We start from the raw sequence: 21,194 nt of genomic DNA, 5'->3' as shown, positions 1-21,194 counted from the left end.
AGCAGGCAGCAGAGTGAGCCGGGGGGCAGCAGCTGAGCTGTGCCTGGGTGAAGGATCTGGAGGGTCGGGCAGGCACAGGGAGTGTCCCCGGTCCTCAGGCAGGGCCAGGAGCATGGCTGGGGGCAAATGGGCTTTGGGGGCGTAGAGTGTGGAGGTGCTTTATTTTATTGCCCCTCCTGCAGGCTGGATGGAGGGCAGGTCCCGCACACCTGGGGTGAAGACTGGGAACGGGAAGCCAGGGCAGAGACACCTTGCTCCTGGCTCCTCGCCCCCAGCGCCCACTTCACCGGACAAACCCTACCCCAGCCAGTGAGGTGTGGCCCGGGCAGGGTAGACACCCCACCCTCCCTCTGTGAGTGTCTTGATGCACTGGCTGAACAGCCCCCTCCCCCTATTCCTCAATACAGCTGGCTCCACATGGGACAAGCAGCAGCCACAGCCATGCACCCTGGGGAGCCCCGCACCCTCCCCCACTTGCCCGGGTTGTACAGCTGTTGTTATTGATTGATATATATGTAGGCCCTAGGTTTTTTTCTGAAGGAGGGGGGAGGTTCTGGAGAAGGTGGGGTGCAATTGTTACAGAAAAGTCCACAGTGTGAGGGGCTCCATTTAAAAAGTTTGGGAACTGCTGATCTAGTCCCACCTGCTGCTCAAAGCAGGACCATCACCAACTAAATCATCCCAGCCAGGGCTGTGTCGAGCCTGGCCTTAAAAACCTCTCAGGATGGAAATTCCACCACCTCCCTAGGTAACCCATTCCAGTGCTTCACCACCCGTGTAGGGAAAGCGTTTTTACTAATATCCAACCTAGACCTCCCCCACTGCAACTTGAGACCATTGCTCCTTGTTCTGTCACCTGTCACCACTGAGAACAGCCTAACTACATCCTCCCTGGAACACCCTTTCAGGTAAAGGCCACTATCAAATCCCCCGTCACTCTTCTCTACTGCAGACTGAATAAGCTCAGTTCCCTCAGTCTCTCCTCATAAGTCTTGTGCTCCAGCCCCCTCATCATTTTTGTTGCTGTCTGCTGGACTCTCTCCAGTTTGTCCACATCCTTCCTGTAGTGGGGGCCCAAAACTGACACACTACTCCAGATGTGGCCTCATTAGTGTTAAATAGAAGGGAATAATCACTTCCCTCCATCTGCTGGCAATGCTCCTACCCATGCAGCCCAATATGCCGTTAGCCTTCTTGGCAGTAAGGGCACACTGCTGACTCCTATCCAACTTTTTGTCCATTGTAACCCCCAGGTCTTTTTCTGCAGAACTACTGCTTAGCCAGTTGGCCCCCAGTCTGTAGCTGTGCATGGGATTCTTCTGTGCTAAGTGCAGAACTCTGCACTTGTCCTTGTTGAACCTCATCAGATTTCTTTTGTCCCAATCCTCCAATTCGTCTAGGTCACTCTGTATCCTATCCCTGCCCTCCAGCATATCTACCACTCCCCCTACCCCAGTTAGTGTCATCCGCACACTTGCTGAGTGCGTGTTCAATCCATCCCATGCTGCAGATCATTAATGAAGATGTGGAACAAAACTGGCCTTCATAGGGCTGCCAACTAGACACTGAGCAGTTATTTGATCACCAGCTGATGAGCCGGATCATCCAGCCAGTTTATGGTCCATTCATCCAACCCAGAGCTGGCAAGAGCATCAAGGTACATCACATCCACGGCTTCCCCCCATCCGCAGAGCCAGTCATCTCATCACAGAAGGCGATGGGGTGCAAGACTCTAGTGGAGACAAGGCCCTGGTGGCTTTAACCTGTCACTTGTCCAGGTACACTCCAGGCTGAGGTTCTGGCGTTCCTGGAGTAGGTACAGCAGGGTAAGAAAACCCAGATCTGACCTCTACTAGCGCACTACTCCGAGTTAGCCCTCTCCGTGTGAACACAGCCTGTTGGAGGGGGAGGGGGTTGATTTGGTTTGCTTTTTGTGTTGGTTGATTTGTTTGTGAAGTTTGTGCAGTTTGCCGGCTTAAACCCTGTTACGTCAGCGGGAGAGAGCGTCTCCCCGCCCCCATAGCGCTGCCCACACTGTTTTACCCAAAACCGCAGTTACAGGTTGGAAAGTTTTACCGCGGAAGTGTCTTGCGGTGCTTTGTAGACATGGGCGGGCCCAGCAGAGACTCACCAATCAGGACTGAGGGGGTGAGGCGAGACCTGTCCTGAGTGGCTGGGCTGGACTCGGGGCGGAGCCATTGACGCGGACGCTTGAGGGGTGTGTGTAGCGGCGGCCGCGCGCCGGGAGCTGAGCGGACAGGACGGGGCCGGCTGCCACGCGCAGAGCCGATCCCCGCCGAACGCTCGGGGAAGCGGCGCTGCCGCGGTCGTTGCGGAGCTGCCCCGGGCTGGCGGGAGCTGGGGTCGGGCCGGTCTGGTCTGTCCCCTGCGGGCTCGGTGCGCCCCGAGCTTCTCATACCCGACCCCGAACCGCGTCCGCGTCCCCCGGGCTGGGGCTGGGAGCACGGGTCGGGGCTCAGCTCAGGCGCTGCGGGTTGGCTGCAGGGTGGGGGGCCGGGTTCGCCGGTGCTCGGCGCCCGCTGCATCCCCTCCCCCCCCCATCGCCTGGTGAACTTGGTTCAAGACGGCTCCTGGACTAGCGGGCGGGGCCGGGCCAGAGCGGGGAGAGCCGAGGGGCCGAGCCGAGCCGAGCCGGGCGCTGCCGGAGGGACGCGGGCGGCCTTGGCAGCGCAGCGAGCGGAGCCCTCGGGGGCCGGCGGGTCCCGTTTGGTCGCCGGCTGCTCCTGCCGCGGCCTGAGCCGCTCTCCCGGGCCCAGCGTGCGGCGGGGTCGGGCCCGGGGCTCTGGCCGGGCCTCCCGGGGGTGCTCCGGTCCGTCAGAGCCCACATCACGCGTGGGGGGCGCCCTCATGATCCCCCTGATCACGTTTGTTTCTGGGGGTCCCCCCCCACCCCCGTGGGTGCGTGTCCCGGGCGGGCGGTTTCCGTAGCGGGGCAGGTCTCTGGAGCCCGTCGGGGGCGGAGGGACCCGGTGGCGTTGAAGGGGTTTAATCATGATGGCGCCGCCGCTGGCCGGGGTTGGGCTGCTGGGCCGGGAGCGAGACGCCACAAACCAACCCCTCCCCCCACTGTCCGTCCGCTTCCAGATCTGCGGGTGGGAGTCCGGAGCCGGGAGTGAGCCGGAGCCAGCACCTCTGCACCTGCCTGGCTTTGCTGCAGGGCAACGGGACTCAGACAGAGAGGAGCCGATCCCAGCCCAGCACCGGCAGCAGCGTCTTAGCCTGAGTGTGGCTGAGAGAGACGATGGGGTCAGGAACTGAGTCCACTGACCGCCAAGAGACTGGGATCCAAGTGCCGCTACGGAAGCCTGTTAGTGGCAACGGAGACCTGGAGAGTGGAGGGGAGCCAGGTAATGGGGCGTCGCTGGCTGGAACAGGCTGGAGAGACACTGACACTGCCCCAGATGGGGCCATGCTCTCAGTGGCAGCAACAAGTGCCCGACCCCCGTCTGTGGGCAGCAGGGACTGGATCAGTGCCAGGGGCTCTCAGGGCACCGGTCCCTGGCTCACAGCTGCTGTCTGGTGCACACAGCCGGGCTGGGCAGGTGCCTCTTGGGCTCCTTATCTCTGTACCCCGGAGCTCACCAGGCCTGGTGCCAGCGTGGCTGGGAGTGCCCAGGGGAGGGCACCGGACTGAGGGGAAAGGGGGACTGTTCCCCCAGCCCCAGCCTGCCTGGCCCCCGGCTCTTCTCCCAGAGCGTCTGAGGGAAGCAGCAATCAACAGGATGCTGCATGTTCTCAGGCAGTGTGTGGTTCCCAACCTTTTTGCAGTGAAAGCCCCACTAGTTAACACTGGGTAAAACCCCTGTAAACACACACAATGATAGCACTAAATAAAAAATTACTCTTACCTGAGCAAGAAGCTCAGCCTTCCCTGGCACAGCTGCCACCATGTGCCCCGTCTGGCTCTGCCTCTTCCTGTCCCTCATGGACTGAGGATAATGGAGGCAGGCTGTGACGGGTTGGCCAGGGCTTCTCCAGGCCCCCACCGGCATGGGGCTGCTCCTCTCTGGCAGGTATGGGGCTGGGGTGGGGGGGAGGGGAGCTGCTCTTCTGCTCCAGCCAGCGCAAAGCTCAAGGCTGCTGTGGAGCTTGGGGGGGTTAAATGATGTCAATATTACTGAAGCCTCAGGGACCCCCTGGAAACTTTGGTGCCCCCCCAAGGGGATCTCACCCCCCAGGTGGGTAACCACTGTTCTAGAGCAGCTCCAGCCCTGGGGCCGTCAGTAAGATGGGACCTTGCAGCCCTGGCTAACGGGTCTTTCTCTTTCAGCCACTCACAGTAACGGCAGGAAACGTAACTACAAGAAATGTTCAATTGTCCTCGCAGTTGCCCTCGTGTCCTCAGCTCTCCTCGTTGCTGTTATTGTCCTGGCAGGTGAGTTCTCAGCCCTCCCCGCCCCCTCTCCCAGTTGCGTCTCTCCTGGCCTGCCTGCCCCTGGGACAGAGGATTCCTGGGGGATGTTCCTCCAAGACCCTCCTCCTGCCCCTCACAGCCCCTGCACCTGGGCTCTGTGTCAGGACGATCTGACTCACGTTCGTTCCCCCAGCAGATCTCTGAGCACGTTGGGTCCCAGTGGCTATTGGCGTGTCCCAGGCACAGTCACTTGTTCCCATGCACAGTGACTGACGGGGCAAGGTGCAGGGCTGCAGTGAGCTGGGCCCTTTGCCTGCAGCGTGTCACCCTGAGGCACCAGCCTGGCCTTCCTGCCTCTCCGGGTCATGCCCCCGGCCGGGCTGGCAGGTGCTTTGCTGCAGTGACTGCACTGAGCCGTGGAACGCAGCACAGACACCTCCATCACCGCAGTGCAGAAACCCACCATGGAGCCACCTCGGCCGGGCAGGGCCCCGTAGCGCTATTGGCTTCCCCGCCTGCCCAGACAGCGCGGCTAGTTCAGAGGGTGACTGTTCGTGGGAACGTGACCCCGGCTGTATCTGCCATAGCCTGGGGACGGGGGGGCTGTAAGACTGTCGGGGCTGGGATTTAGCTGTTGTCCTGGAATGTGATCAGTGGCTCCCCAGGAGGGTTTGGGAGATGGGGTTGACTCCTGGTCTCTCTGCATTAGGTACCTCTGTCCTCCTACCCTCTTACCCATTAATTATTGGCCCCCTGAGAATCGTCCCCTCCCTCTGCAGCTCCCTGCCCACCACCTGTTGTAGCACTGAGCCTGGGCCCAGCTCTCTGTGCTGGGCTCCAACTAGGGCAGGGGTGGGCGACCCATGGCTCGCGAGCCACATGTGGCTCTTTGCTCCTACAAAAGCGGCTGCTGCTGAAATTGATGGATCAGTGCGAATGTTCGGCGGAGGGTAAGGTAAATGTGGCTCTATAGCCATTTTTCAGCTCTTTGTCTCTGACTGGTTGGCCACCCCTGAACCTGGGGCTGTTTGTCAGCTGCATCCCTACTGAATGTGACCTTGAGAGAGTGAGACCAGGGTCAGGTAACCCCCCTCTGGGGCTGGATTCCCAGTGTGCTCCTGGCTCCCTCACGCCCCCAGCACCTGGCATTGGTTCAAGGAGTCTCAGAAGCCTGGGGCGCCGGGGCTAATTTCCCCGTGTTCTGCTCACGGCCGGGCTGCAGGTCCTGCTCTCACATCATGTTACTGTCTCATTCTCAGTGCAGAGATGTGAGCGTCTGTCAGCTGATCTGGGCCCCCCTGCTGGCCCTGCGTGCCCGGACGGCTGGATCGGATACCGAGGGAAATGCTACTACTTCTCAGAGGGCGAAGGGCACTGGGCCTCCAGCCAGAAACACTGCTCTTCACTGGGTGCCTCCCTGGCTGGGATCGACACCGGGCAGCACATGGTAAGAGACGCTAGTTGCAATGGACTGTGCCTTGGCTCAGTGGCTGCTGCTGCAGTAGGAGCTGGGCTCTGCCCCTGCCAGTTGAGGAGTAGCTGTGACCCCCCCCACCTCATGCTGTGAGGCCAGAGGCAATGTACCGCAGGGATCACCCTTTCGACAGGGAGACTGTCCCCCTCTGGGACTGGGCTGGCTCAGGTGTCTCCTGGCCTGTTGGGCTGGAGGGGGACCGAGAAGACAGTTTGACACAGCCACTGCTGCTCCTGTATAGGGGAAAAGCAGCCCCTGGCTCCTCTTGGCCTGTCCCCTCCTGGCTGAGGATGGGGAAGGGGGAGGGCGTCTTTGCTCAGTCCTGGCCTCTCCCAGCATCCCCTATTCAGATTGTCTCTCCCCTTCCCCTGCGATGGTGAGAGGCGCTCAGCTGCTCTGTGAGGGGAGGCTTTTGCACACAACGCGACCTTGCATGCAGGGGGAGGAGGGAACAGCTTAGCCCCAACAGCACCCAACAGCTGCCCCAGCCCAGAGGAAATTGGGGTGCTGGGAGCTGTTTGGAGTGGGAGGGTTAATACTGAATTACCCAGAGCTGTGCCAGAGGGAGAAGAAAATCCCCAGCCACTCCCTGGAAACAGCCCGTCAGTGTAGGACTGGGATTCCCTGCCCAGAGCCTGGGGCAGCAGCAGGGTCCGGGCTCTGACCCCGCCTCTCCCTCTGCTGTTTGTAGGATTTCATGGTGCGCCACAAAGGGAAATATGACCATTGGATCGGCCTCCGGAGGGACCCGGGGCAGCCCTGGAAATGGGCCAATGGCACCGAATTCAACCACTCGTGAGTCTCTCTCCCTCTCTATGAATTCCCGGGCTGTGGGTCCCCGGTGTCTGCAGGCTGTGGGACTTGTTGCGGGGGGGTGTTGTGACGGCCAAAGTATAACTGGGTCAAACAAGAATTAGCTCAGGTCATGGAGGACAGGTCTGCCAGGTCCTATTAGCCCAGTCTTCAGAGACACAACCCCATGCTCTGGGTGTCCCTAAACCTCTGACTGCCAGAAGCTGGGACTGGACGACAGGGGATGGATCACTCGATAATTGCCCTGTTCTGTTCTGTTCATTCCCTCTGAAGCATGTAGCACTGGCCGGTGTCTGCAGACTGGACATCACTGGGCTGGATGGACCATTGCTCTGACCCACTGTGGCTGTTCTGGTGTGTTACAGCTGAACGGCATTTTATAAAAAAGCCCTTTGTGGTTGGTGAGAAGCTGGGAAATGGGCCCAGAGGAGGCTGAGGAAGCTGGTCAGTGGATGACCTGTTGTTTGATCCCAGTCAAATACTGTCACGTCTTCCAGCCAGAATGCCCCGATGTAGGCAGCAGCCTGGCTTTGTGATTGCGTCACGGGGCGTCTGTTAGCCAGGCTGCTAGGGGGGAGGGTCTGTCTGCACTGTGCCTGGTACCGTGCCCCCAGCCCGGGCAGACAGGCACAGCTAGCAGTGTGGTGGTGTGCACAGGTGCCAGTTTGGGCAGCCAATCCTGCCCGGGCCCTAGGTTCAAAGACCGAATGGCTAACGCCAGCCCCACCTGTGCCACAACAGCCACACGGCTATGTGTGCCACTCAGCCAAGCAGAGCTAGCAGGAGCCTGTCAACACTGCAGCCATCTTGTTAATGTCCTGAGCACTCACCGCACGTCTACACTGCAAAACCACCCACGACAGCGAGCCTCAGAGCTGGGGCTACAGACTCGAGCTTGTGCTACGGGGCTGAAATAGCTGTGTGGGCTTTTGGGCTCTGAAACCCGCCCTGCCTTCCCCAGACCCAGCGATGCCTGCCTGAGTCTGCCGAAAGCCGGAGACAGTAGCACTGAGGGGGGCACTGCTCCATGCATCTCAGTGGGGTGTTAACCCTGAAATCTGCTGCCCTGTGGGGGCCCAGCCCAGCAGAAGGTTCTGTATCATTGCCCATCAGAGCTCTGCTGGGCTGATGGTGGTGTCGTGTCCCCCCACCCCCACCCACACCGATCTGCTCAGATGGGGCTCCTTTCTGGGACAGATCCCAGCCCACCTGGAGCCAGAGCCTGGTGATCTGGGGAAGGGGAGATCCCAGCCTGCCCAAGGAGTGGTGCTGGGCCTTCTCGCAGAGCGGCATGTGGCTGTTGTGTAGCCAAGGTGGAACCTGGGGTGAGGGTGCAGAATTTGCCTGTGGCCTTGGATTGCCTGGATCCTGCCCTGTTCCCAGGTCTGACTCGCTGGCCTCCAGCTCTCAGGGGAGGTGCTGCGTGAATGGCTGGGGTCACACCATGGCTGCTGGGATTGTGCTGCAGTCTCTGCGCTGCTGGCATTTCAATCCAGCCCTCCCCAGCCCAGTCTGCCCTGACAGCTGATGTGAACTGCCCAGGGTGTCCTGCACCCAGCTCTTCTGTGTGGTGTTACTGCTGCTCCTCACTTTGCTGACACTCGCCTGGAACCTCCCCCTGGGGCAGTTTGGGTGGGTTGGGCCTGCAGGGGCCTCTCCAAACCCAGTTGGGGGTTTGGGGGCAGGACCTGGGGTTAAGAGATCCACCCAGCAACTGGAGGCCAGCTGATCTTAGACCCTTTTTTGGCCCTGCCAACTCCTACCTGCCGGCTGATCTGTGGCTTCTGTTTTGCAGGTTCCTGATAGGAGAGAGAGGTGACTGCGCGTATCTGGACGATCAGGATGGGGTCAGCAGCTCGCTATGCGCCAGTGACAGATACTGGATCTGCACCAAACCCGATGTGTTCACAAAAGCAAAGGAGCCAGCTGCGGATGGGGGCTCATAAGAAGAGTATTCTAGGACTAGTCCTGGAAACACCTGCCAGTGATCTCTCTTCAACATCCCGTCTGATCCATTCCAGAAGAGCAGGGAATGGGTTGAGCATCCCTGGGCAGAACACGGTTGCTTTGGGTGAAAACTAGAAAAGCCATTTGCACATTTTGCACACCCACCTCTGCTACCTCTTTCCTCTGCCAGTAAAACTGCTCAAATCAGCCTTTCCAGCCCAGCCTCAGCTGGACCAGGGACTCTGCCTAAGGAAAGAGCCACGATGCCAGCCTCAACTTTCACTGTCCTAGCACCACCCCAGGAAAGCTTTTTACTTTAGAAAACTGTTGGTGAATCAGCATAGTTTGTTGTAGTGCTAGAAAGTGCCTGATCTTTCTTTATTGCCTCTGCTCCTACTCACTGAAAATCCTCCTTTGTTTTGTTTTGTTTTGTTTAATGCGTTCCAGAGGGTTTACATTCAATTGTTTGGGTAACTCCATTTGTGGTGTAAGCTGTTGTGTATTTGCTGCTTTAAAGGAAAAACAGCCGTAATATCTCTGGACTGTCCAGGAGAGGGTTGGGCAGTATAGAACATACATTTTTGGGGGGAAATCCAGGACTGGAAGTGTGTTAGGGTCACTAACCAAGGCTGGTAAAAACCCAAGTGTGACTGGCAGGCTGCAGTCACACACTCAGGGCGTGGCTTACATGCTGGAAGGCTGTTTTGGGGGGTCTCAGGTGGGAGATACTTCAGCAAGGCAGTGTAAGGCACCCCCGGGTGCAGGGCAGAGATGAGGGCCCCTCGCTGACCTGGCTTGCACCCTGGAATGTGAGCTGCCCAAGTCTTGGTAGGTAGGCGTAAGGGGAGAGGTGTCTGCTCAGTCCCTGCCTGGCGCCAGGTGGGTTAGAACATAGTTCCTCAGCCTGTGGTATGCGAGACACAAGCAAGGGGGTACCCAGGGAAAAACACAGTGAAAGGGAGCCATGAGCTGGGCTCGCAGCTGGGTGGCAGCCACCCGTGCCCCGGCTCCAAACTGAGGGACAGCCTCCAGCGCCCCAGCTTGAAGACAGGAAGCAGCTGCCTGCCCCCATCCCTGGGTCCCAGCCGGTGGGGAAGCCTCTTCTGCCCCAGCTCAGCTTAGGTGGCAGTCGCCCACCTCCCGGGCTGGCAGCTGCTGCAACTTGCCCAGGTGGCAGCCCCCGTCCCTGGCTCACAGCCCAGTGCCCAGAGAACTTGTCAGTTTCACGGCTCTAGCTGAACAGTGACATTTACAGCTATGACAGCCCCAGATTTGACCAGTTCCCCACTTTTCCTGTCTCTCTCTCACCCCTTCCTCCTCTCAAATCTATGGCATAAAATTTGGTACGACACTTTATATTGGCGGCGTGCCAATGCTGGGGAAGGCCTCCTAGCTTCGGCCAACATCACCTCTAGCCCAGCTACATACTTGAGCTGCGCACCCCTGGTGTAAAGGTGGTAAGGCTACCCACGCTAGATCTGACATCTGTCATATCACGGCCTTATATACTCAGCCCTTCTTCCAACATCTGGATCCCATTAGTCTGTAAATATAAAATCCTATGGAAAATTGAGTGGTGAGATACTTATTAAAATGTTCAGAAGTTACGGGTACTTTCTGCTTAAAAGGTTGATTAACACTGGGTTAGAAGGGGGCAGGGAGTGGGTAGGTGTGACAGAGGCAGACCAGGTGCCAGCTCATGACAATATCCCTGTGGCTCCATGGGTCACAGAAACACACAGCTGGGATCAGGCTGGCTCACCCATGTGCCAAAGTAGCTGTTAGAATCATAGGAACGTGCTTAGCCTGTATTGAATGTGTGTGAGCTGCGGCAGGATTAATCTCGGTTTTGACACCCGTATCCCACGTTGTAAGGTGATGTTGGAGTGTGTGTGTTGGGCACCTGTGACTGTAACACCAGAGCAGAGTGGCATTAACGCATGTGAAGTGCTGATCTCCAACAGCTCAGAGCACAAGGCAGGAGGTGGGATACAAACCCCTAACAAGAAGGAACCGTATCTACCTCTGCACTGCTTGGATGTGCCGGGGAGGTTGGGGGGAGAAGCAAGTTGTTTCTAGCTGTAAGCAAGATCCCAACTGCTTAGCGTGGGTTAGCCCTAAAGGACACATGGAGCTTGTTAGAGAAACGTCCATTACCTTAGAAACTGAAGATTGTAACTTGTGTGTGTAGATCTGTTTACCAGCTTGAACAACAATCACTTTGTCAATAACAAATCCTTTAAATAAATCTTCATAGCGTTTATTATAAGATTGGCTACAAGCATTGTCTGTCTTTGGTGTGAGATCTAAGGTGCAGTCGACCTGGGGTAAGTGATTGGATCTTTGGGATTGGGGGTAACCTGAACGTTGCTGTAAGTGTAAAGGACAGGTAAGTCTAGGTATAAGGGGCCTTCTATCACAAAAGCGGCTCACCTGGCTGGCGAGACAGATCTGAACACCACAGGGACTGTGTGTCCCGGGTTAGGCTGTTACAGGATCCGAGGAGTTTGCACTTGATCACCGATGGTGAAATCTCAGTCTAGATCTTGCAAACACTTCGGGGTTTGTACTTTGCTTCCCAGCACTCTGCCCTGGGCTGGTCCTTGCTCTCAGGACACTGCAGACAGCACGATAGCAGGGCCCTGGCTCCAGTTCCCGCCTTGCTGAGCCAGCCCAGAGGGGGTTTGGGGACCGAGGTGTGTGAGACCCAGAGAGCCCTTGGTGTCAAATGGCAGGGGGCACAGAGGGTTTTACAGGGATCACCCGAGACTGATCTCCACATGGTAGTTCACCAAAGGGTGCATGTGAGATCTGTACCGTGAGCCCCCTGTACGGAGAACATGTAAGGAATGTGGAATCAAAGAATTAATCATAAAATTGATTAATAGAATGCCTGGTCTGAAACTGGTCATGGAAGGCCTGGCCTGAAGTTGTAGCCTGAAACTGAAACAAAGGCCCAGGCTAAACCATTAACAGAATGCCTCAACTGAAATTAGGATAAAAATGCTAAAACTCCACAAGAGGTCTCTGAACCACGCCCCAGATGCACGTTCTCTGTTTTAAGCCTTTCGAAGTCTATGAACAGACTTCACTTGTTTTGATAAGTACCAGTACCTGCCCCCCCTTTGTCTTACTGGCCCCATAGAAACTCACTCCGTACAAATTAGCATTTGAACAGGTATTGTGTAACCACCCATCTTCGGGTGTTAGCCAGGGTCCCTGAAAACTACCTTGTATACTCAAGTGACTCATTGAGCGTTCCTGTGAGGGCGTCTGGTGTGCCCCACTGTGCATTGTGATTGTCTTTCCTGTTAAGTATAAACTGTTAATCAAATTCCACTATGCAATCAACATGTAAATGAACCTAAGCAACCCCTATATAAGTCTTTTGTATCTGGTAGCCAGGTGAAGTACATTTGCCCAGCATCCAGACATGCTGCTTGACTTTCCTTATAGCCACTTGGGTTTTCACTATGGCTATAGTATTCCCCATAGCTATGGTTATGTGATTGTGTGTGTCACAATTAAAGCTGTGCCCGATCCAACTCTAAAATGTAGCAGTGTGATTCTTTTCCACGACAGGAGTTCAGTATCGATACTGACAGTTGTGTCTTTAATATCCTGGGGTTAAGGCAGGTCACCAGGAGGTGCTACCCTCAGAAATGTTCCTTGCAGACAGGAGGTAACTGACACTGATCTCCTCATCCAGCCAGCTGTGTGTTGTACGTCTCATGCTGGATGCCTATCTGCAGGCACGCTGACCCAGGTGTGAATTGAGAGATTGGGAAATCTGACAAAGAGGAAACCTCCAGGAAGACACAAACCGCAGGGGCGTGTCCTGTTTAAGAATAAAGACGAAGGATTGGTCTGGTGTGTCATGGAGTGCAAAGAAACAGCTGCATGCTTCATCTAGGCAAACTGGCAGTGTGCTTGTCTCATGAAAGACGGGTCACAGTCTGACTGACTGTAAAATGCTGCAAGGGTTTAGGGGGAGCAGTGCTTGCTTAGACGTGAGAAAATCCTCTGAATTAAATCTAGGCTCCGGAATACGTGTTGTGATTTTATCTTATATGTAAGCCATTGTTTCTGGTGTTTCTAGTGGCCGCTGCTTGGATCTCTGTATTTTTTTTTAGTCAGCTTTGACTTGCTTTCACTCTGAACCAATCTAAGGCCTGGGAATTCAGCAGAGCCGTGCTCTGAGCTGGAACTTGTAAATTTGGAGAGTCCTGTGCTGTTGGAAGCGGCAGATGGGTGAATAGTGTGAGTGTCCCATTGCCCAGTGCCTGGACTCGCCCGGGGGATGCTCAGCAGGTCTGAGTGTTGGGGTGGGCCTATCGCCGGTCTGCAATGACAGCTGGGCATGTGTGGCCTAGAGGAGAGTGTGTGTGTCCCCAGTGGAGGGGCGGAGCTGACCCATGGCAGGCACAGAAAAGGCTCCATGCTAGGCGCAGGTGGTAACAAGGTGCCTCACAGCCCAGGATGCCCCTGGAAAGCACAGCATAGCAACGTACTGCAGGTTAGGGGACCTATAAATTACAATCCACTGCCCCAACCCAGTGAGAAGGAACGAGGGGAGGAAATGTGAGCTGAAGGTGTAGCTGAGTCCCAGAGCTCCTGAGGTTACGCTCTGCCCTGGCTGGAGCTCTGTCTAAAGCCAGGCTCTTGCCCCAGGAAACTAAAGGCAGGTACTTTGCATTACAGAGACACGAATACGGCTCCTTTGTCCCACGGTTTATATCATGGCAGCTTCTTTCTGGCAGATCCATTTGAGCTCAAAACCACATATCTCAGACTGAATCTGGGTGCCTTTTAGCCGCCCGCAGCGGTTCCCTTCCGCAGGGCCCGAGACTGAGAAGCTGCAGAAGTAAAGAGAAAGTTGCTGTCATTGTGCTTCCCTTCCCTTGTCAAAGACCCAGAGATGATATTTTTCTTGAGCTTCCTTCTCTAAGGGGAAGCTTGGCTCTGGTGGTGCCCTTCATCTCTGTAACGTTCCTGCGGAGCTTCAGCTGAGATGACATCCCAGCATGTGAGATGAGTTGGGGGGTCTCTGGCAAGGAACCAACAAGGCTGAATCTCGTGGGGCTGGTGACCTGCTACTGGCTGGTTGGAAGCAGCCACCTTGCGCTCCAGCCTCTCAGCTTTCCTTTGAAACCAAGTCTGAGTCTCCTGGGTGAGAGGAAACCTGCACCCTGTGACCGGCGTAAGGGACGGCTGCAGGGAGCCTGAGGGCTTCTCCAGATGCACAGTGAGGGCTGGATTCACAGGTTCTTCAGTCCCTCTAACAGGCCACTTTAGGCACCTGCCGCCCAGACTCACGTCCCCCTGGGATTCACAAAACCCAGCTGAGCAGCCATCAACCCTGAAGGTGCCTAACTTGCTCAGTGCCTACGTTTGCAGAGTAAAGGTTTGCTACGTGCCTCTCACCATCTGCGCTGCTGCCTCCCTCTGGCTGCCTACGTCCCAGTGTGCTGCAGGAGCCAGTGGCAGACAGGCCTTCCACTGCCTGGGGGCCCTGATCCGACAGGCATGCGCAAAGGGCACTAAACAGATTGGGCCCCACAGGCCATCGCACACAAAACAGCCAGGAAGAGCAAGCGCTCCCTAGTCCCCTGACCACTGGGCTCTAAGTTACTTGCCTGGAAAGTGGGAGACCCCAGTTCAACGCCCCCTTGTGCCTGCAGCGAAGGGATTTGCACAGGGGTCTCCCCCCTCCTAGAGCAGCAGTTGCTAACTCTGAGCTATAGGATAGTCTGAGGTGGACGGGGGGTCCCTTAGTCTCTGCTGTTGATGCTGTTCCACTGGGCTACATAACTTAAATAACTGGAGCAGAAGGACTAAATGTCACTTCGGTGCATGTTGCAGAGAAAATTTCTAGACCCCCTCCCTGGCGGCTTCTTGAAGCAGCTAGTCCTGGCACTGCACAGGGAGAGAGGATTCTTGCTTTATCCTCAGTGGAGCACAGGGGGTGAATAGAGCTGAATGGCCTGGTAATAGCCACCCCAGTGTAAATTACATTCTCTCTTCGAGTGATTGCTCATATGCATTCCAATATAGGTGAGTGTGCGCCCTGTGCATGAGTCTCCGGAAGCTTCTCTTCCCCTAGCAACTCCCGTGGGTCAGCTCCTGCGCCCCCTGGAGTACCGTGCTCATAGTGTGGTATATAGGGCACTGCCAACCCCGTGTCCCCCAGTTCCTTCTTTCCGCCCGTGCCGGTCAGTGGAAGGCCTGCCCCTTGCTCAATCACAAGTAGCAATCTCCATATAGTTAGTTAATAGTTTAAATAGTTACGTGTTTTATATAGTGTAGATAGTGGTTTTCATAGTTAGTTAGTGTATAGTTAACCCTTAAGGGCACATTTAGCGTCCCGGTGCAGTGGGGGGAGGGGGAGAGAGAAATATTGAACAAGCCCAGAACAGTAACATTTAACTTCAAAAAGGGGAACCCCATGAGCAGGAGGACGCTTGTTGGATGGGAATTAAACAGCTGTCACAAGCATAAAATGCCTCCTGTGCGGTATGGAGCCTATTTAAAAACACCGTGAGAGAGGCTCAGACTAAGACTGGCTACATTGACAGCGCTGCACTGAAGACTCTACCTATGCCGACGGGACAGCTTCTCCCCTCGGTGTAGGTGCAGGGGCAGCTACACTAAGGCCTTTGCTGGCGCAGCAGAAATACCTTTAACCAACGGAGCTAGGCTGGTAAAACTTTTCAGTGTAGGCCAGGCCTTAGACAGACGTTGTACATTGAACATCAGCAAGTCACACAGTGGAGCTTTCCCCAAACACCTGTCCAACAGTACGCATCAGGCAGTACTCACCGCGCTGGGTCTAACGGGGACCCGTCCACCCAGGTCCACGTCCCCTGCCGGAGTGTCACCTTAAGTCCAATCCAGACGTAGCTTTCTCCTCGTATCACATCCTGTATGAAATCCTGGGAAGTGCAAAGTGGGGTGAATGTGCTATAACAGGCTAGAATTCCCTGAGCGCTTCCGTTCGATACCTGCTTTTGGCTACAGTGGCTCTGCCCGTGATGCTAGGCAGAGAACCCACCTGCACCTGAGCTAATTCACCCTCTCCCCTGGGGGGGCAGAGTCCCAGGGTAAGGGCAGGAAATGTGGCTCTCTCTGTGCAGATATGGTAACACCAGTACCAGGCCTGGGGGTCACAGGCTGAGCTGGCTCTTTAAGGGGGTCCTGGGTTCAGTCTCACCTGTGACTAGGCGCCCCTAGACTGAGAGGTAAAGGCCGGGTGGAGCTACAAGAGCAGCCCTTAGGGGTGCAAAGGCTGCAGGAGCAGCTGGGAAGGGACATCAGGGCTGTAAAATCTGTGGTGTTCTTGTTCTGAACTCTGTGTTCATAAGCCAGACTCTGAGAAGGGGAGAAAACACCCCAGTGGGCGTTTGATTAACTGGGGGATAAGGAGAAATGAGGCAGAGGGGGTTGAGGCAGGCTGGATATAAACCCCGCTGCACTGGGACTGTGCTCAGTGACTCCTGTCTCTCTCCAGCTGGAGGTTTATGATCCTATAGTTTGTGTTACCATCTCCTCCTGGTTCTGGATCACCAGCATGCGAGAGCTCTTCCGCGAGCAGTCCTCATGGCTCCGAGTCCAGGCTTTACGCTCTTTAGACAGCCAGTAGCACTTGTCCCCATGCAGCTGCCAGTCCCTGGGGCAGAGTTTGCACCCGGAGCCCTCTGGCGAGAGAGATGGGAACAAAGGTGTTGTTAATTCTGAAAACTCAAACTCCGGCTGGCTGAAAACTCCTGTTCAAAGCTGATTTTTAATGGGAAATGCCATGTTGATCAAAATGAAAGTTTTTAGTTTGGCTGAAATTTTTCATTTTTTGATGGCGGGATGGGACTCAAAATAGAAATACTGATTTTTTTGGGGGGAGAGGGAGGATTTCATTCAGTGTTGGAGGGGAAATAAACATTCAACATTCCCCCCCCCCCACTAGAAAAGAGGGAAAGAACTTTCGCTTTTCTACGTCCTTCAAAGGACATCAAACTTGTATTTCTTTTCATATTTTTCATGAGCTAGGTTTGCAGGGTATCAGCTCTAGTCCGAGATATTGCTTACGTTTTCTCCTACAGGCATGGAAAGAGCCTTCAGACTCAATGTACCAGCGAGGGCTTTTCTCAGGGGTCAGTACTCACAACAGGACACGCTGTAGGTCTGGACTGCGTTGTGCTGACTGAGCTGGGAGGCCAGAGAGGCGAGAATTCACTTGAAGTTTTTACACGGTTGTTCTCTTACTAAAGATCTGCTCCAGCTTAGTCACAAGTTCTGGGCTCAGTGCAGGAATCACTGGCTGGGAATCTCTGGGATTTGACCATGTCAGCTTATAAAAGCTGAACGGAGACAGGCTCAGCCTGTGCCCCGATGGGAGACCTCAAATGAACCTCAGTGTTGAAACAGACAATACGGGTGACAGAGAAGAAGGGATATCACTGCCTAAGGCAGAAGTGAACCCAGAGACCCAACCTGGCCAGTGGGGGGTGCTGTACCACTGCTAGTGTCAGGATTAGCTGGGAGTTAAAAGTAACGTCCCATTATGGTCATTACAAATCCCATGATGCTTCTTTAATGGTGGAGATCTGAGTCTGTTCAGATTACAGTTTGGGGGGGCTGCAGTTTGCCTCCCTCAAATGCCCCCTGCAATTCCAATGGGCGAGGGGATTCTGCTTTAACCCTTCCCCTAAGACATCGTCTCCAGTCTTGTGTGCTGCTAAACAGCTGTTGAGTTTCACCCCAGAGGTGGATGCATTTCAGTAGTGGGGGAAATGATTCCCATAAGGACTACGTGGTTTGTAAAGCACTTTGGGATCTAACCTCTGTAGCAGTTGTGTTATTATTACACAGTTGTTAAAATTGCCTGTACCCCAGCAATGGGAATTACTCTGACCACTAGATGTCACTGCTGCTTCTCTGCACAAACAGCTGAGGTTTATTATTTGTTGTACTTAGATTGTAAGTGCCTTTGAGCAGGAACTGGGGTTATTTATTTAGTTATTTATTTTTACCTCAGCGGGCAGGACTGGGCTGTATACAAAGCAATAACTAGTGTTACACTGTCAATGAGCGGCTCCAGTCATGGATCATGGCCCCAGGGTGCAAGGTGCTGCACATACACATAGTAAGACAATCCCCAAAGAGCTCCCATTCGAAACAGGTGGAAGTAAAGAGGAGAAGGATGCCATGGAAAGAGTAAAATAACCATTATATTGGTACTGTGACAGGCACCCTCAGCATTGAACTTGTACTCACCAACTAGGATTGCTGAAATGAAAGAAGACAGAGGTTCTTGGGATGTATAGCCCATCGCTGCTATGTCTAAAGCAATAAAAGGCACCCAGCAATTTAAAAATCACCCTGCGGGTTGAATATTGTTTTCCCACTGTAGTTACGTGTAGAGTTGATTGAAAAAATTTTGGCCACTTTAATTGACCAAAAAAATCCCTTCGATCCAGGAATGAAAAATCACTGCAGAAAATGTTCACTTGAAAATTTCCAGTTTTTGGTTGAAATAATAATAATAAAAAAATCCCCAGAGACAACATTTTCTCCCACATTTAGCCTCCTTTTTGCTGCCCGTGTTTCCGACTCTCATATATTTATCACAAGGCTTATGATTTTTGGTGTTTTTCCTTGAAGCCCCAACTTGTGGAGTCAGGTGATTAAGTGAGAAGTTTGGTTTGTTTTTTTAAAAAAGGGAAGAGGGGATTGGGGAGAAAAGCTTGAAAATAAGACTTTAATTCGAACCTCAGACACCAGAAAGTGAATAACAAAAAAAATCCCCAAAACAAACAAACAAAAATACGCCACAACAACCCAAACCTCAAAGTATTATTTTTCTAACATCTCATGATTTTTGAGGCCCTGACTCATGGTTTTTGAACAGCAGGGAATGCAATGCTGGAGTGATATAAATAAAGGGAGTCGGGACCTTAGTGTGAATGAGAATCTGTCCATTGTATTTGAAGCTGACAGTGTCCCTTTAACTCGGTGACCAGGTTTTCAGTCACAGCGCGAGTCCTGCAAACTTTTCCAGGGAGAGCAACTCATGTTTCTGAGACAGCAGGAGCTGGGTTACCTGCCAAGCTGCCATTGTGGGGTTCACATAGAATTGGTTTCAGGCGAGACCGGAAATTCTCCAGGCAGGAGCTGCATTCAGTGCTACTAACTGTAGGAGAGTAAAGAGTTAAAAGCTGGACAAATGATCAGGCCTAAGCTACAGGGAATGGGGTCATGGCACAAGCAGAACCTTGTTTCTGTTAATTGGTGTGAATTCTAGCTAGAGTCTGTTACCTCTCTTCTTTCCCTCCCTTCCTGGCCATTTGCGCAAGGAATGAGACTAACAAATAACTATTCTCCCTTCTGTTCAAGCCTTTGGTGGGAACAGAGCGTTGTCCTCTTTCCCTCCCTTGCATACTGTATACCTTAAAGAATGTTAGTAAGTTACAAGGTAATGTACCTGCGCTCTGCAATAATCCTGTAAACAACAAACAAGGGCGGGTATAATTATATTCATCATGTCGTTGTTAATATTCATTTTATAGGTGTCAGTGTAACCAAATCAGGATCTATGGGGAGTTGCTGGAAATGTATACATTTACATACTGTTATGGATAAAAGAATTGTAAAGCAACCCCCCTTGAGGTATGGAGGTGGAACGAGCAGGCAATAAAGGGTTCTGTCTCCCCAATCCATCCCTGGGACAACCTGTTTGGTTATTTCTAACATCTGGCATCACAAACAGGATCCCAGGAGAGAGATGTGCCTGATCACCAGTCCTCACCATGTATATGGGTATGTTGGATGCGCCCTTTACGGTAGGGAAGGCAGGGGTGCCTCCCAGGGGACGTCAGGACTGGCCAGTCATCCAGGGGTGGGTGGAAGCCTTCCTCCCATCCAGGTTTTCCCAGGATAAGGGAAAGGCTATTTTGGTACAGGTTCTCTGGGAGAGCTTGTCTGGGTTACAAGTCTTAGAAGCCCGGTTAAAATCTTGCAACAAATCCCGGAGGAGCAGGGCACAGTTAATCATCACAGTGTGCTTGCGGTTAGAATGGCTGAGAGCCATATGGAAGATTTTAACTGTGTTAAGTCAGAGAACTTGGCCCTGAAGGGTCAAGTAGACGCCTTAAAGCAAACTTCTGTTACTCCGTCCCTTCTTTATCCTTCCCTTCCATCTAGTCCCTGTGCCCCCCTCCCACCAGCCTATGAGAATAAACTCAGTCACAATAACACTGTTTGTCCTATCGTGACTGTTCCTAATGCCCCCCCAAAGCGGATCTTCTCCGCTGGTCTGGTATCCAAATTCCTGCTGGTCCCCAATCGGACGGAGAAGAGGGCCCCACCGTCCGTCAAAACAGGGACAGCCAATTTCATCTGGAGGAGCTGGTAAATCAGCAAAAAATGGTATCAGAAAAATCCTGGAGCACAGCCTTGGGATGGCTGGCAAGGCTTGCTAACACCCCAGTTTCACTCTGGTGGCTGTGGCAGCAACTCCCACTCTTCTCGCAGAGCCAGGATAGAGGGTTAGGGGTGCAGGTTTCCAAGGGGCCCCACTGATTTCTGTTGCTTTCTGTACCTTTTTTTGGCTTAGATTTTCCTTTTTCCTAAGTCTCTCTCTGCTCTCGCCCTCCCCCCCTCCTCTGTCACTTTTCTTCTTGTTTAAGAGCTAAGGGTTAAAGTCGCAGTTGTAAGGTTAAGAAATGTTGCTGCTATTAGCCTGATTTCACAGGACTAATTGGTTGTTTTTAACCTCACCCCCCCTTGCACTTTTGTTTTTCTGAAATTTTCGTGAAGGGAAATTTGGATTCACTTTGAATGTAAAAAGTTTTTCACAAAGCACAGACTAAGATAGCTGTGTTGTAAAAATCGTGCTTGGTGGCTCAGGTTTTACACGCACAATATGCCATCTTAACAATGCAGCTCAGTAAAAACAGTGGCTGAGTTAAAAAAAAACAAAAACCCAGCACTCTAAGTGAAAGAATGAAAAGTTTGAAGTCACAGAACTACGTTGCTGGTGAAGTGTTAAAGCTATGGCAGCAAAAAATAATAAAATGAAGCTAAGATACGGTTAACTGAATGCAGGGGTAGGTGATTTAGGGAAAGGAGAGGGGTTAAAGGTAGCTTTTGTAAGAACTAATACTATAAGGGTTAAGGACAATTGAACAGTTGGAAGTTGTGGAATTGTTGAAGGGTGATAGTTGTGGAAATGGTATAAGGGTAATAGTGTTGTAAGGGTGTTTTGGTTTAATAATGTTCAATAGAGTAAATATATGTATAATTTGGTACAGTCACATTGCGCGGAAACCTAACCGTTAAACAAATTACACAATGGGGTCAGGGAGTGGCTACCACCATGTTTTTGTCCCCAGGAGCCAATTAATATGGAACAAGCAGGCAATAAAGAGTTCCATCTTCCCAGTCCACCCCCGGGACAACCTGTTTGGTTATTTCTAACAGTTTCATTATTCTCCAGTGTTCCTCTGGTTTGTCCTTCACACGAGACTCAAGAGTCACAGTATGTCTATAGAGTAATTAAATGGGACTCGATAGAGAGTCCTTGTTTTATTCTGT

General features: G+C 53.3%; 2 protein-coding genes across 2 annotated transcripts; one reads left to right on the top strand and one right to left on the bottom strand.

Annotated features, from left to right (window-relative positions):
* The first annotated feature begins 2,657 nt into the window (after positions 1-2,657).
* Positions 2,658-8,735, top strand: LOC137167688 (C-type lectin domain family 2 member B-like). Its single transcript, XM_067569936.1, has 5 exons — positions 2,658-3,368; positions 4,292-4,396; positions 5,635-5,822; positions 6,541-6,644; positions 8,458-8,735. The coding sequence occupies exons 1-5, from the start codon at positions 3,263-3,265 to the stop codon at positions 8,606-8,608; spliced, it is 654 nt and encodes a 217-aa protein (XP_067426037.1). The 5' UTR covers positions 2,658-3,262; the 3' UTR covers positions 8,609-8,735.
* A 4,606-nt stretch (positions 8,736-13,341) lies between these two features.
* On the bottom strand, positions 13,342-21,125 carry LOC137167690 (killer cell lectin-like receptor subfamily F member 1; the record flags this gene model as incomplete). The annotated part of the gene is made up of 6 exons (XM_067569937.1): positions 13,342-13,465; positions 15,429-15,541; positions 16,149-16,303; positions 18,703-18,792; positions 20,178-20,183; positions 21,060-21,125. Coding segments are annotated over 6 exons (554 nt in total), but the record flags the coding sequence as incomplete, so codon positions are not given.
* Positions 21,126-21,194: the final 69 nt, after the last annotated feature.

This window comes from Emydura macquarii, unplaced genomic scaffold (assembly GCF_026122565.2).
Source record: "Emydura macquarii macquarii isolate MOO-44397 ecotype Brisbane River unplaced genomic scaffold, CSIRO-AGI_Emac_v2 contig_2964, whole genome shotgun sequence".
Lineage (NCBI taxonomy): Eukaryota > Metazoa > Chordata > Testudines > Chelidae > Emydura > Emydura macquarii.
The sequence above is the reverse complement of the archived record's forward strand: the minus strand, read 5'-3'. Positions and strand labels throughout refer to the sequence as shown.

What these genes read in the sequence shown, in the direction of transcription:
- LOC137167688 (XM_067569936.1), top strand. Translation starts at nt 3,263, where the DNA reads ATGGGGTCAGGAACTGAGTCCACTGACCGCCAAGAGACTGGGATCCAA. An exon ending in TGCTGTTATTGTCCTGGCAG is followed by an intron (nt 4,397 to 5,634) that starts GTGAGTTCTCAG and finishes TCTCATTCTCAG; the next exon opens with TGCAGAGATGTGAGCGTCTG. An exon ending in TCGACACCGGGCAGCACATG is followed by an intron (nt 5,823 to 6,540) that starts GTAAGAGACGCT and finishes TGCTGTTTGTAG; the next exon opens with GATTTCATGGTGCGCCACAA.